The sequence below is a fragment of the Hippoglossus stenolepis genome, chromosome 3 (assembly GCF_022539355.2).
Source record: "Hippoglossus stenolepis isolate QCI-W04-F060 chromosome 3, HSTE1.2, whole genome shotgun sequence".
NCBI classification, from domain to species: Eukaryota; Metazoa; Chordata; class Actinopteri; order Pleuronectiformes; family Pleuronectidae; genus Hippoglossus; species Hippoglossus stenolepis.
The window spans coordinates 7,339,459-7,354,266 of NC_061485.1; the positions used below are offsets into that span (position 1 = coordinate 7,339,459).

General features: G+C 41.1%; 1 protein-coding gene across 9 annotated transcripts in view; it reads right to left on the reverse strand.

The window, feature by feature from the left end:
* The window catches only part of anks1ab (ankyrin repeat and sterile alpha motif domain containing 1Ab), a 44,937-nt gene extending 30,753 nt beyond the window's left edge, over positions 1-14,184 (reverse strand). For 3 of the 9 annotated variants that reach the window (XM_035152005.2, XM_035152011.2, XM_035152012.2), the window contains exon 1: positions 13,169-13,740. In XM_035152005.2, coding sequence (XP_035007896.2) covers positions 13,169-13,453 — 285 coding nt within the window. In that variant the 5' untranslated portion in view covers positions 13,454-13,740. Of the gene's footprint in view, positions 1-13,168; positions 13,743-13,851; positions 13,905-14,091 lie in introns of those variants that run through there. The other 6 variants (XM_035152016.2, XM_035152015.2, XM_047339352.1 and 3 more) reach the window with 5 other exon arrangements.
* Positions 14,185-14,808: the final 624 nt, after the last annotated feature.

Here is a 14,808-nt window from a genome sequence, read left to right on the forward strand (position 1 = left end):
CAATCGGGAAGCTTTTGAAAAGTCCAAATTGTGGAGGCCTGCAGGAGAGACCCAGGTCCCGGCTCACACCCAGTGAGATTCAGATCTGTTAGGGAGCATTCGATTGCCCTCTCAGACCTGTATTATTTAAGCCTCACGGAATAAAGAAACAGCTTTCTGCAAGGTTAAGTGAGCAGAATGCTGCATGCGGGAGATTACACAGCAACTCGCAGAAGAGTTGTTTAGGGGCTCAGAGCCAGAAATGTTTATTTAAGTAGTCTCTGACTTTCCAGGAGACACGAAATACATTTCCATGTTGTTTATTTTCATTTGTTTATTGTGCTGGATAACTGAATAGCAGCTCCAGATAAGAAACGGGGCTTTTGGTGCCAGATGCAGGATGTGTATATCAAGAGAAGAAACAGAAAATATAATCAGATAAGTTATGAATATTGTTAATCTTTTTTGTTTTGCACCGATACACTGGATCAGTATCCGCCTCAATACTAGGGTTAGTGTTTGATAGTATTTTTTTAATCATAATTCACTCATCAAATCCTAATCCTTTGTTCAACAATCATCATTTGCGGATAATTAAAATAATTTATAACTTCGATGGCAGCAGTTGAGAAGCCAGAAATGATTTTTAATCACAGCTACGAACTTATCATTCCCTGTAGCTACAACCTTCAATTCGACATGAACAACAAGTTAATATAAAATATTAACTGTAGATTATTTGATTCTACTGACACACATTTGATATATTTTACATAAACCCTGCCTCCTCTATGTTAGTGAACGGGACATGGACCAAATTGAAAAGTAAAAAATAAACGTGACATTTTTTTTCTCCGAAGATAGGGTTAGGGTTAGTACTCATGCTTCTAGTAAGTTTAGTTTAAATTATTTATTTGATGCTATAAAAAGTTCAGACTCCGGCTCCAAATGACGTCAAAAGCACAAGATGGCGGCCCCCATATCTGGGATACTTCACTTTCATACAACGAGAGGAAGTGGAGATGCGTTGTCCATCTTTATATAAAGTCTATGATCGGAACCAATCCTATAACCAATACTGACGTTATAAAGCAGACGAGGTATCGCCCATGACATGGCCAACATTTTACTTCTTTACACAAGAATCAAAATCAGTAGAGAAACATTTGAATCAGTTCATCCCGATCCGACGCCTCAGTTGATTAGAAACAACCGTGTTGAAATGAATCATTTACAGCAGTTCTGTCTCTGTTCGCTCTTACACAAGGATTAAATTCCCCTGATCCCATTCTGCCCAAAGGAAATAGACATTTCATTTAAACTGACATTTCCTTCAAGCACCCAATGTCATACATCTTCAATATATATATACACACAGTAGTACATTTATTAGTCATGATATTCCATCTCAAGGAAACAGTCTGGGGAAAATTATACGTGCGACACGTTTGAATATAAATCAGGCTCATCGCAGGTAAAACGTAAGCAACTTGTCTCCAGAGCGATGCCGCGCTCCTTCATGCTTCAAGGACAACAGGCCCCCGTGCACTGAACAAATGTAGCCTTCACCCCACTATAAAGAGAGCAGACTCTACATATTAATGCTATTTGATATTCTTTGGCTGTTGCAGGAGGGGCGTGACCCCCACGTGCATGTTTTGACACCTTTGAACAAGGCAATTAGTGGGATGGGGGTCACCCGCAAATTTACGTGCAACCTTTCTGCAAACCAGGCTGCTGGGGGAACTAAATTTAGAATCACCAGAGGAGTGTGTTCACAATGAGCAATGGGAATTTTGTGAGCTTGAAAAGCTGATTCTGCTTTCAATGGTGACACCAGAGACACAGCCAGGCTTATTTGATGTAATATTTAGTGTTTGAAAAAGCCCTATGCACTTTGCTCGTGGCATCAACACTGTAGAAAAGCCTTGATTCATTTGGAAGTCAGGCACGTGGGACGCATGGCATATGCCTCTAGCAATGCAGACCTCACATTACTCTTTGAATTAACCCAGTTACATTCTATATCTCACACACAGACACACACACACACGCACACACAGACACACACACTCACGCACGCCAGGACAGCATTACATCTAAGCTTAAGTGCACCTTTATTAAAACCTGTCACCAAAATGCTTCTTCTGAGGAAACCAGCTTCATCACAGTTAAAGTGCGGAAATATTTCATAACATCCTGCACATGCAGCCTCATTCACTTGCATATCACCGGCTAGAGGTTTGGCAATGAGCATGAATCTATTACCTAAAGGGTTCTCCAGGTTACAGTGCAGCTTTTACAACCTTCCGCCAACTCCCATGAATCAAACAGTTATTCTAAACTCTTAGCAACTTAAAATGTAATTGATAAAATACTGCGTTATACATTTTAGGGATTCCGCACACAGCAGATTGTCTCTCTACAGTGAACTGTGGACATGTCCTGCACACTGATGGGCCACCACTCGTATTTTTTTACCTCTGGACATTTACACTTCCAAATTAGCTGCAGAGATATTTAACATAGATTAACATAACTTTGAGTTTAAAAATAAGAAAGTTACTGTAATTAAACCACACCAACTACTTGTATATAATTTAGTTTATTTATGTATATAATTCTGTGTTATTATTCTGGGTCTTACACAATATGTCCTTGTGCACTGTGTTGCACAATGTTCTGTTCTGCAGCTGCTGTAGCACTTTGGCCCAAGACAAATTTTCCCCGGGGGGGACAATAAAGATATATTTGATTTGATATTGTCATAATGCCATTTCAAAATGACATCATCATGACATCATTATTAAATGATGGGGATGGGGGGAAATCAGTATCCAACTGTATGATCAAATGTTATTTATAAGCTTTATATCAGGTCTATCGTCCTATGAGATGCAAAAATAATTTTATTTTTTACATAATTTTCTGACTTCTTCTTGTTGGCCTTTGACCCATCAGCTCCAAAAGTTAATCATCTGAATCAATCCACCAATCCGTGCATATGCTGTCGAGTTATTTCCTGTTCAGGGTACAAATAATAACACCTACATGATTTTTAGGCCTTAGTTTATGATGCTGTTAAGTAGCTCTATGTACTAGGAGCTGTTTCTAATATCGATTAGAAACAGCCCTTATTGAAAAAATACATCACTGCACTTGAGCGTGCGCTGACATGACATCATGTAAATTTAAATTATGATCAGGAAATTGAGTTACGCATCGACTTGTCCTAATTGGACATGTTTTAAACAGGAACAGGTCTGGTTACCTTGACCTGAAGTCCACTCATCAGTGGGAGTTAATTTGACACAAAATGTGTTTCTGAGGGAACGTCTGGGATCACGAGGGAAATAATCAACTGGATCTATTCACACTGAAGTGTAATGGATGAAGCAGTTATTATGCACATGGGACTCGGGGCAGTTATCATTAAATCAGTGGAGTCTGAGTGATGGCTTCCTGAAGAGATTTACATGTTAATGCAGGTGGATCTGCTCTTCACTTCCTGCACATGCTGCAAAAAACATGATCTATTTTATTTCATCATTTCAAGTTCAAGTCTGTGAAAGGGGAAGGTGAAATCACTCTGCCTGGTTCTGAAGTGTTATTAATTGACTGTCCTTGGTACCAGTGTCATTCTGCATCCTCTCGAGTTCATCGTCACTTATTCTGCATTCTTTGGAAACAAGTAGTTTGCTTTCTTTAGAGGATTATAAACTTTTAAAATCTAAGTTCTAAGATCTAAGACTCATCTGCAGATAGCTCTTATAGAAGAGATAGAATTTATGAGGTTAGGATGAGAGTCCTTGGCCGTCAGTTGATTTCACTCTATTGGTACATACACCCTTCGCATTTATTTAAGGTCGTAAGAAAATCTGGCCTCTTCCAACATCCTGAGACAAAAAAGCCTGTATAAAAATGTTAAATATTATTTACTTATATAATAATAGTTTACTCGTATAATCCTTGTGATTCAATAAACGTTGCATATAAATTGTATCTGGTTAATTTCTGTTTAAATACTTCCGGGTGTGGGGCGCCGGCCAAATGAATGTGAATGGTGGTCCTGAAAGTTTTGGCAACCATGTGACCTGAGTCTGCTTTTTAATTTGTTGTTGCAGATTTTCCTTGGGCACTCCCACCTTTATTTACAGCCAATAGGTACTGATTTACATTTTTTTTTAAAAATCTAATGTGATTGGTTGACCCTCGTTGCCGTCTCAGGTGCGTCAGACGTCACTGAGTTACGTCGGCCGCGAGCTGACCGGTAAACACACGGTGACTATAAATGGAACTACGGTAAAATACGGTGACTTCTTTACAAAACACCTCATCATCAATTTTACATCTTCTCCTGCTCTTGTTATGAGAAACAGAGGAGACTCAGTTTGGAGAAAAGTCTTTTACTGCTTCACCTGAAACATCTCTCTGAAAACTGCAAACAGCCTGAAAGTCGCCACAGTCACATTGAAGCTACACTTCTGATGCAGGCTACAGGACTGACATATTGTGTTGTTTGCATCTTTTCCTCTGGGAATCAATGTACAACAGATCGTTGAGTTAATCCAGTGATTTTCAACATCTCACACTTTGCTTGTTACTTTATAGAAGGCCCCATGTTGGCCTGGAATGTGCCAGTGTCTCCCTGAGTCAGTCAACCTGACAGAGTTCCTCTGCACTCATTATTATTATACCTACAGTCATTACATGCATCACCGCCCCCTGAAAAATAAACAGAATATATAGATATGACTCTGTTTCAAGAGAGACAATCAGAATGACTCAATTATTGTAAAGCAGGAAATGGAATATTTTAATGTAATCAGAATTAATCAGAATATTTCCCAAGCTGCTACATAAGCCGAGGCACATAGATAGAGGGTAAAGACAACTTAGTGGCAACAATCTGCAAACAGCAACTTGTTTCTATGGACTTAAGTACTCGTGTGGTTTTTACTTTCTTTAACATGGTATAGTAGAGTATTATATTGGTGGAGGTATGTGCTCTTCGATTGTCCTTCTACTTACCTCTAGAAAGAAGATTATGTTTTTAACCCTGTCCATTGGTTTGTTTGTTTGTTAGCTGCATCTCACGAAATATGCTTGACAGATTTTTATGAAATTTGGTGGAAGGATGAGTACGAACTCTTATTTCTAACGTATTATTCTATCTTGGGTACTAAGATCGTCATATTTACTTATAGGAAAACCTATGTTACTTGTGAAATTCAATTATTTCATTTAGTTTGACTGATAAATTGGCCTGCCAGATATATACAGGCTGTTATTAGCTTTACATAGATTTACCACGACCAGTATTCCGTATAAGTAATGTAAAAGACCCAAATAAGAGATCAAGATGGTGTCTACATAATTGAATTGTAGAATAATTTCATTGATCAGTTAGTGAGATGATCAATTCCAGCAAGCAGTATCAGCTAAAGTGATTTACAGCACTTCATCCTGTATTCCAACTCTGTCATGATGAATCTCTGTCAATAACGAAGTTCAATAAATTAGCAAATGTGGTACAAATGGTCGTGTTTCCCATATTGACCATGCTTATCTAAACTTTTTTACAGACTTTATCATCCTCGTGCTGTGACTTTGGAGCACCACTGCACATTCACAATGAAGAAAGAAAACTTTTTTCACCCTGTCAACCTATGAGCTGCTTCTCAGTTTCATTAGCGGTTGCTCTGAATCAACTTAACGATGAAAGATTTATCGGAACTAGTGTAAATACATGACAGACATGGAGTTCTCTCATTTTGTCACTTTTCCCGAGAGAGAAACCTCGAAACCTAGTTTGTAAAGTACGGAACTGGGACACGAGACGTGTCTTTTGAGGGATGTGCAAGTTCAATAATTTCTGCCCTGTAGTAATAGAACGACTATGTCTTATTCATTCAGCTTGCATAGTAATCACAACATGCACTTTCTTGTCCAGTCCTCAACATATTACCTCATAGAGACAGTGGAGAGAGAGTACAGTATTGTCTATGAGTCAATAATGGCCTGCGAGCCCAAAACAGAGCAGATAATGGAAATGATAGCTGAATATAATAAAGGAAACTAAAAGGCTGCCTGCTCGACTGGCGCTGGTCTGGAAACCGGATTACTGCCTAAGTATCATTGTCAATAAAGACAGATGGGCCAGCAGCTCCACACCACAAGACCTAAATCACATAATTCCACCCGGCAGAGCTCACGATTAGGGCTGTTTTTCATCGTTGTGACAGTTTTTAAAACCATTCGAAAATAAAATAAAAACACTCAGAGAACGGCGACAGTAGAGTCAGGACGGCCTGCACAGTCTGTAGAGTGCATCATATACTGTTACTGCTTTTCATGAGGATTCCTGAACCCAGCTCGACAGGCAGCGTGCTGGAATTGCGAGTTAACGTCAGATCACGTCAGATTATCATAAATTTAATTCCTCTGTGTCTATTTTTTTTTTCACCTGTATGAAAGAGGAATTCAGCTCTTTATGTGACTGAAGGATGAGGAGGAATTTTACATTTTAAAAGCTTCATATCGACTTCATTTGACAATATTCTGCATGAGGAACTGAAATTAATCAACTGTTTCTGTCACTTTTGAGCAAAAAATGTAAGAATGCCAAATACTTTCTGTAAAACATGGAATAGTTTTACCTTGGTAGTTTTCTGTGGAGAGAATATTCACAACATCTGCAACAACAAACTAAAACATGATTAAGGACGACCACAACTTTCCATTGAAACATAATAAAAATGTTGACACCCACTTATAGTGTGAAATATGACCTATTTTCTATGTGATCAAACTTCTAAAATGCAGAGTTTAAGTTGTTATAATGCAAATGAGCCATAACAGAACTTCTCCTAAAAAAAAATTATGATTTAAATGAGAAGATATCTGACAGTTACTCTGATATGGACACGATTCAAGTATCTACATTTGATACCCAGCCCCAGACGTTATTTTATTAGACATTCACCCCCCCTTTCTCTTGATGCCTTTAGTTGATCAAACCCACCACAACTAGTCCTGCTCCATTTGATGCAGAAACTCCATTGACACATCAAAACATGCGGCTCAATCAGGAGATGCTGGGAATCACATTTCTCAGAGTCATGTCAGGAGATTTCCGAAATATTCAATGTTTAGTTTGCAGCTTTTCTGGGGAGCTGATACGAACAGAGTCGGAGAAGCTGTACAACAGATCTGAAAATTGTCTGCATAACTTTCCCTCACTGCCACAAACTCTTCACATATCATATTTTGCCAGAGCGTAGCCTGAACAAATTTGTCTTCCGCAAAATGAAAGTATTTAAGCAAACAGACTTATACATTTTCCTCCGCGAGCCTCAGACTGCAATACAAATGAAAGAACATGATTTTTCAGAGAAAACCAGAAAACTCTATTCTCCACATTTTTGACACCACGAACCCAAAATGACACAGATGTGTTCAGGAGCGTCTTGCAGCGCGCGAAGCGTTAAAACTCTGGTGATAACCGTTACAGACCCAAACTGAATAGCAGGAGTTGAAGACCGAGCACTGAACCAAATCTCACTAAAGTCTGCGTCTCGGGGAGGAAGAAGCTGGCGGCGTCGCCATGGCAACCGGAGCTGGAGTCGACTGCAGACAGCTGATGGACGTTTAGTCATTAACGGCTTCTCTGCTCTGAGCTGTTTACACACATGCGACGGGCGTTTCTGGCACAACACACATGGATTTACGCACATTTCAGTAGTTTCCACTGGAAAAACTGTTTCTGTGCCATTTCAGTCGGTCGTCAGTCTGCAGCTAATTTCAGCCGGTGGGAGGAAAAACACACACGCTTGGATTTTTCAAAAATAAAAATCTCCAAAACGGTCACACAGGCTGAACAGAGACAGACACAAATATGTGAAGAGACAGATGGACAACATGCTCATAATATAAGGTACACAACACAGATTCCTTTATAAACTAGGATCAGTTGAACACATATCACTGCAAATTAAGCTGCACCAACATTCACACACAAATATCAGACCTCTAAATGTGCCTGATTTTCTCATTAATATATGTGAATGATTCCCTTGGAAATTGGTGAACATTTAAAACAAATTAAATCTCTCAACAAAAAACATTCTCGCAGTCGTCACAATGGATCGGCACCAAAATTGAACAGGGTCTTTCTTGGTCCGTGTCGCAACCTTCCATCAAGTTTTGTAGAAATCCATTCAGTAGTTTTTGTGTAATACTAGTGACAAACAAACCAATGAACAGGGGTAAAAACATCTTTGTGAAGGTAAAACCAACAACACAGTTTATCGTGAGCTTTCAAACACTCCGCAGCTGTTCACCTTCAACTTTGCCATAGACAGAGAATGACAGTAGAAGCAACCACCACAACTACTGGAGGATTTAGTTTGTGTGAGTAATAAATGTCACAACTAGAATGACAATCCCTGGAGCCCACACCTCCACCAAGGTCCAACATGCCCTTGATAAGACCACATATACAGTCACTAGATCTGGATTATTAAACACGTCTGATCCATGATTTATTCCCTGAGATATCAAGGAAAATGTGGAACGTAGTTTTTGCATCATCCTGCTAATGAACAAGCAAATATAGACAAAAACATAAACTCCTTGGCAGAGGTAAAAGATTATTGCTGAATGTAATCACTCACCCTTAAAATTTCGAATATAAATGTTATTGGTTGCCATTATGTTTCCTGCAAAATGCAATTTCCAAATGCAAAGTAGTTCTTAGTAAAAGCCGGTTCGAGGAACCTGCTACGATTGTGATGCACAGACTTAAGTCAACAAAAATCTGTTCACTAGATAAAACAATACAATCATTGTAATTTCATGACAGCAGGAATCCACCTCAGCTTTCCCCTTTGATTTGGCACCCGAGCGGTTCCGCACTGATCCGGTCCTGGCACGTGTGAAGTGACGGCACAAACAGCAAAGTGGAGGCAGAGTGGGGTCGCTGGTGTTACACCTGGTGGGAGACGCTCCAGGCGTGTGACAGGTGAAACAGGCCAGTGCCTCCCCCCCTTCACCCTGCCCCCACCAGCAACATCACCACTGCTCTCATATTCATGTACCACATCTGTCTAAGCAGATCTCAGGATGTGTTCACTCTGCCGTAGCTCTCTATATGAATTATGAACCAGCTGGCACGTACTTTAAAATTGTCCCTTTTTTTATCAACTGGAACCACCAACACGAAAATGTTCTTTCTCTTCTTCAATTAAACGAATAGATGCGGAAAACTAATTTAGTTTTTTTTTAAATCCTGTCAGGAGCTTTGCTGCATCTTTTTTCCACACTATCAATTTCAAAGTTATTCTATTAAAGATGTGCATGAGCCACATGCCTTTAAAACAACTGATGAAGACGTAGCATTATAATAGTATTAATAGTTTGATGAGGGGGTCCCGGTCTGAAAGTGAAGATGCACACTGGCTGCACTTTGAAAGCTTGCATGTGTAATGACCTCTGGAATACATCTGGGAACTTTAGAGTACTCACACGAAAGAAACCGCTCAAGCATCCGTAACATGCGGTTGTGTTAACCTTTGCCTTTTGAGTATTGAACAGCTGTAGAGAAGACGTCAATCAACCTTAATCATGTATGCCATTTCTATTCTTAGTAACACGTGCAACGCTTACTGAAAGGCAGGATTCTTACGTAATGAGGTTATTTGCGGTATTGCTCTTAAAGGGAAAGTAAGAATTCACCTTAAATTAAATAAACATACTGAAGGAAGAACAACCACATGGTAGAGGACACCCTCCGAGATTAGGTGAGACAGCAGGACTCAGTGTCGCCTCCTACAGGGCTGAGAGTGAATGTTTTGTCTTTAGGGTTTTTACATAGACTGTTTATAAAGATAAACATGACAGCTTCGCAAAGTAAAGCCAAATCATCTTGATTGTCCCGTGGTGGCTGTCTGCAGTGTAGGTCTAAAACCCTGCCTCCTCCATGTTAGCAGATGGGACATGGACCAAAACTAAAAAGTCAAAGTACATGGTTTCTGTCAGATTACATTAGTTCCCTTCACACTGCTGTATGTTCAAGTGATAATTTTCCCGCCAAGTTTGGCTTTATTTCCTTATTTGGTGCAATAAAACTGGGCTGAGATGTCATGATTGACAGCTACGTGTATATATCGCAGACCTGCACCATAATCACTACTGCGCTGACTTCATCAACAGGAGGAAGAGGAGACTCATCATCCATCTTTATTTTACGGTCTATGGGGTTTTTCCATTGTGCATTTCTAGTTTATTTACGTTTTATTTAGGAGTAATGAAACCCTCAGACTGCTTAATGTATAGACACCTTACCTTTGCATGCTCGTTGTTGAGATGGTCATAAAGACATCAAATTCACATTATTCATATTGTTTGTAACAAAAATATTGAAAAATGTCCTAATGTTCCACCAACATTTTGAGTAATCCTGCTAACAAATAAACAAATGAATAGATGCGGATGAAAACATAACCTCCTTTGTGCAGATAAAAGCCCAGTCTCTCTCTTTGTCTCAGTAAAATTACAAAAAGAAAACTAAGTGCTTTTCTCTACAACAGAAACCAAACAATGATCAGCAGTTACATAAGCTTCCACAAATACCACAATTTAAAATATATATACTGTGATGTTCAAAGGTTAAACTTCAACTCATAACTTCCCTTTTCTCATATTTGAATGTCATTGTATGTTGGCTTTCTGTGTGTGTGTGTGTCTGTGTGGGTCTGTGTGCATGCGACAACACAATCGTGTTTGTACGTGACTTAAAGCCAGCCTCCCCCTGAGCCTCCCTCTGTCTCTTTAATGTTGATGCTGTTGGCTGATCATCTCATGCGATATATACACACAGGCCGGAGTTGGGTTTTGGCTCCTGCCCGGACACACCCCCATCTCCCCGACCCAAACAAATCCCTTGAAATCTGCAAGAGAAACAGACACTCGGGAGCAGCTGCAAAACAGGATGCCCTTGAGAACAGGACACTCCACCCAAAATGGCCTGAAAAAACATTTGTGTCAGAGGGCGGAGGGGGAGCAGAGAGCAGGGGCTGTCCAGCGAGGGATGACAAAGGGGAGGGCGCATTACAGCCAAGTTAAAGTTCAAGAAGTCTGTTTATAACTGAGTGACACCAAAGGAGCCTGATGTAATGATCAAAAAGGTAAATTACAAATACAGTATGTCCGTCCTATTTGTGTGACCAGTACAGGACTCTGATGAAGACCATGGCTGCTCCTCGACACCTGAGAAACATCTTTACTTCCCAAGGTGCCCAGACACCTGTCGTAAGTGGAATTGATGAAGTCGAAATCCCCAAACTATCCACTTGTACCAGCTCCTCAGACATGAATACTTGCTGCTGGTTTCCCTGTCCTCTATCTATTGATAATGATCATTGGTTGCAGCCCTACTTCTGCAGACCACAGGATGGTAAACCCCTTTTAGTTGATATTCTTCTTCCTCTAAATTTCTAACTTTTTAATTCCCTCAAAATTCAAGTTGCAATAGTTCTGATGTAAGTTGAACCTGGGACTTCCGGGACCTCTGCAGGACTGGGGCCCTCTAATCGGTTATCAAGCCTTGGTGAAGACGCTAAGATGAGTCATAGACAAGTCAAAGCTTTGAAACATAGTCCACACAAGTTTGAAATTAAGTCAAGATACAATCCAAGAAACAATCTCCCCATTGAATTGTCATTCTCACAGTGAGAATCAACTTGGACAAATTCAACCAGTCAGTAAAGTCCTTTAGAAAAGTGCTAAAAGCCATTGTCATGATTTTACATAAAGTGCTGAGGTCATGAGTCCAGATTCCTCCGGATAAAACCACACAGAACAGCCGCCAACCAACTTCAGTAAGAGTTTCTTAGAATTAAACTTTTCAAATATATTTTCTGTTCATATTTTGGGATATTTAGGCTAAACCTTTAAATAAAATTGAATAACAAGCATGTATGTCCAATATTATTACAAATCTCCTCTGGATGTCTAGTAACCACTGGTATTCCCAGATTAAGCTATGGCCCTGGAAATAAAAGGTTGTGGTAATATTGAATCAAATCACAGTTAAAAAAATGAGACTATAATAAGATAATAGATACGATAACAGATGTATGTCGTAAGCTGTAAGGAGTGGGAGCCATCACATAAAAATGCATTAATTCAAATGCATAAATTCAGAGTGAGAAGTTGCTTAAAAGTAGGAATTCCACAAAGAAACAAAGCAGAACCAATGGGACTTTCACTGCCTATTTCCAGCCATGACGTCATGATATCACAATTATTGCATAACGCCTGTAAGTCTGATCCTATAACTGTTACAATTGTGATAGGGATTGAGCATTGAGCGGGAAGTTTCCAAAATGTTCCAGTGTGCTGCGGACACTGGAAAAGATGCATAATTCTGTCTCTGAGCTGTATGCAGCTATTTCAGCCATTGTCCCCACAGGTTGCAACTGTTTAATTGCTTTTGGAAGTTGTGGCAAGAAATGATTATTCAATTCAAGGGGTCTCTGCAGCGCTTCGGGGTGTGTGCTGCATTGATGCTCCAAAGTGCTCAAAAAATCACAAGTTATGGCTTTTGGGGATAAAGGGGGGGGTGGACATTTCTCACAGTGTGGCTGTGAGAGTAGATGGCGCAAGACGGAGCAAAGGAGCCAGAGGAGTGCAGGAGGAGACAGTGGAAGCGTGGGTCGGCCCCTGAGACATGTACTGAGTGGATGTGGAATGACAGCACAAGCCCAATTAGTCTTGGATGCCAGGGCTGCTACAGGGAGGTCGGTGCAAGTGATCAAGCCATTCATGCATTCAAGCACTCGCCCGCAGGCAGTCTCCGCCGACAGCCTGGGTAAAGTTACTCTATCCCTGCTTCTGCTGGACTCCTGATCGCTCTCATGCTGCTACCTCCCCTCTTCCTTGCTTCCTTCCTTCCTTCCTTCCCTCTCCCCCTTCCCCTGAAATGTGTTGCCTCACCCACTCCCTTTTTTTTTTTCTTATTTCACGCTAATCCTCAGTTGCTCTCTTCTTTTCCCACACATTCACATGCACTAGCGCACTCTCTCTTAAGGACTTGAAAACCCCGTCCATGCCTCCACAGCAAAAGCACCACTCCCTCCGCCCCCTACACCCTCCCACTTGTTTCCCATCCCCGGAGTGTGAGTATTACCTCATCCCACTCGGAGGCAAAGGAAGGCATGCGCTCCATGGACGGCCGCCCTGAGCTGCAATTAGACACCGACCCACTGCGGCCAGCCAGACCTCCATCCTCTTCTCCGAGCGGTGACGCCAACAAGTCAGAGTCTGACTTGGACAAGCTTCGAATCAGCCCCAGGTCTGCAGGTCTGACTTTGACCGACACGGCTGATGCAGGCTCACTTCTTGAGTCCTTGTTGTCAGCCTTTGGATTTTGGATCAACTTGGCAGGATTAGCATCCGGCGTGCTCTGTGCCATAGTTTGTGGAGCTGCCAAGTGCAGCTTGGGGGTCTTCAGTATCCTGCAGCACTCTGACTTGTTTAGTTAAGTCCAAAGATTGATTCAGGGTCTTTGTTGAGCTTTGAAACTTCTGCTGGAAGAAAGCCAATCAATGGTGGAGCTGAAAAACACAGAATGATAAAAATATAAGTTCTGTAGGCTGAGGGAATTCGCCTTTAATCCAAGTGACTCAAACTCATGCTCTTGTTTGCAGGGAAAGGGAGCATATACTAAGTGAGCGACTTGTTGTGCGGTCATCAAGGTCCACCCACTAGTCGTATCCTGTTGCCCTCCTCTTAGTGACTGGCTGTCCCAAAGAGTCCCCCTCCTTTATCCTCTGGGGTGTGACTTTTCTCTTTTGACTCTCCTACACTTACTTTTCTCCTTAGTTCAGCATGGAACTCCTGAATGAGAATATCCCCAGTGGAATCTAAAAATAAGACGCCAGGATTAAATGAAGTAAGAAGCACGGATCCATGAGCATTTACATGAGATAAACCGCTCAGAAACACACATCTGTAGTACTTTAAGATAAAGCCTTATGTCTGACTCAATCAAGTGAAATCAACAAATTCTCCCTGCAAAATCATCAAAAACTCGTCGCTGCCTCCTCTTACCTGCAGACTTATTCAGTCCCCGGTTCTTTCCTGGCTCCGTGTGCTTGTGTCCATCCTGTTCTGAGGTTGTTTCCAGACTCTTTGGGCGGGTCAGCTCTATCCCATAGTGAGGATCAGGGGACGGGAGGATCCCAAAGCCTGGCCTTATTCCGACTGACAGCTGGGGTAATCAGGTTACTGAAGCACTGGGTGGCTGCTCCATTTTCGAGGCAGGAGAGACGGGATTCCTCCTTTTTGCCGTCTGAGGGTGTGTTCGTGCAGGAGACCGGGGTTACTGAGTTGAGCTTTGTTTTGTTGTTGCAGGGCAGACATGGTGGCGGTAGCACTTCAAGTGTTAGTTGAGCCGGCGTTCTATCAACTCTGTCTTGAGGTCTGAAATTATCTTGACCCCAACTTTATCAATGGCCTGGAGCATTTAGTTGACGTCCCTCTTGGATGCGTCATCCATTTTCCTTCTGAGAATCCTGCCTGAGCAGAAGATTCATCTCTAATAGACTCTCATGCAGATATTTTATCGTCACAAATCCAGTCAAGGCTAAAGTGGTGACACTTCACGGTGGCGAAACATTGCTTGTGATGCCAAAATCATCAGAGCACATTGATTTTCTCCACTTTTCCGAGATATATTTGAATGATATCATTTGCCAAACCATCAGTGCTATTAAGTGTTTGTACTGAGCTCTCTGACTTGGGTTGTATAAGAGATATATGAACCTC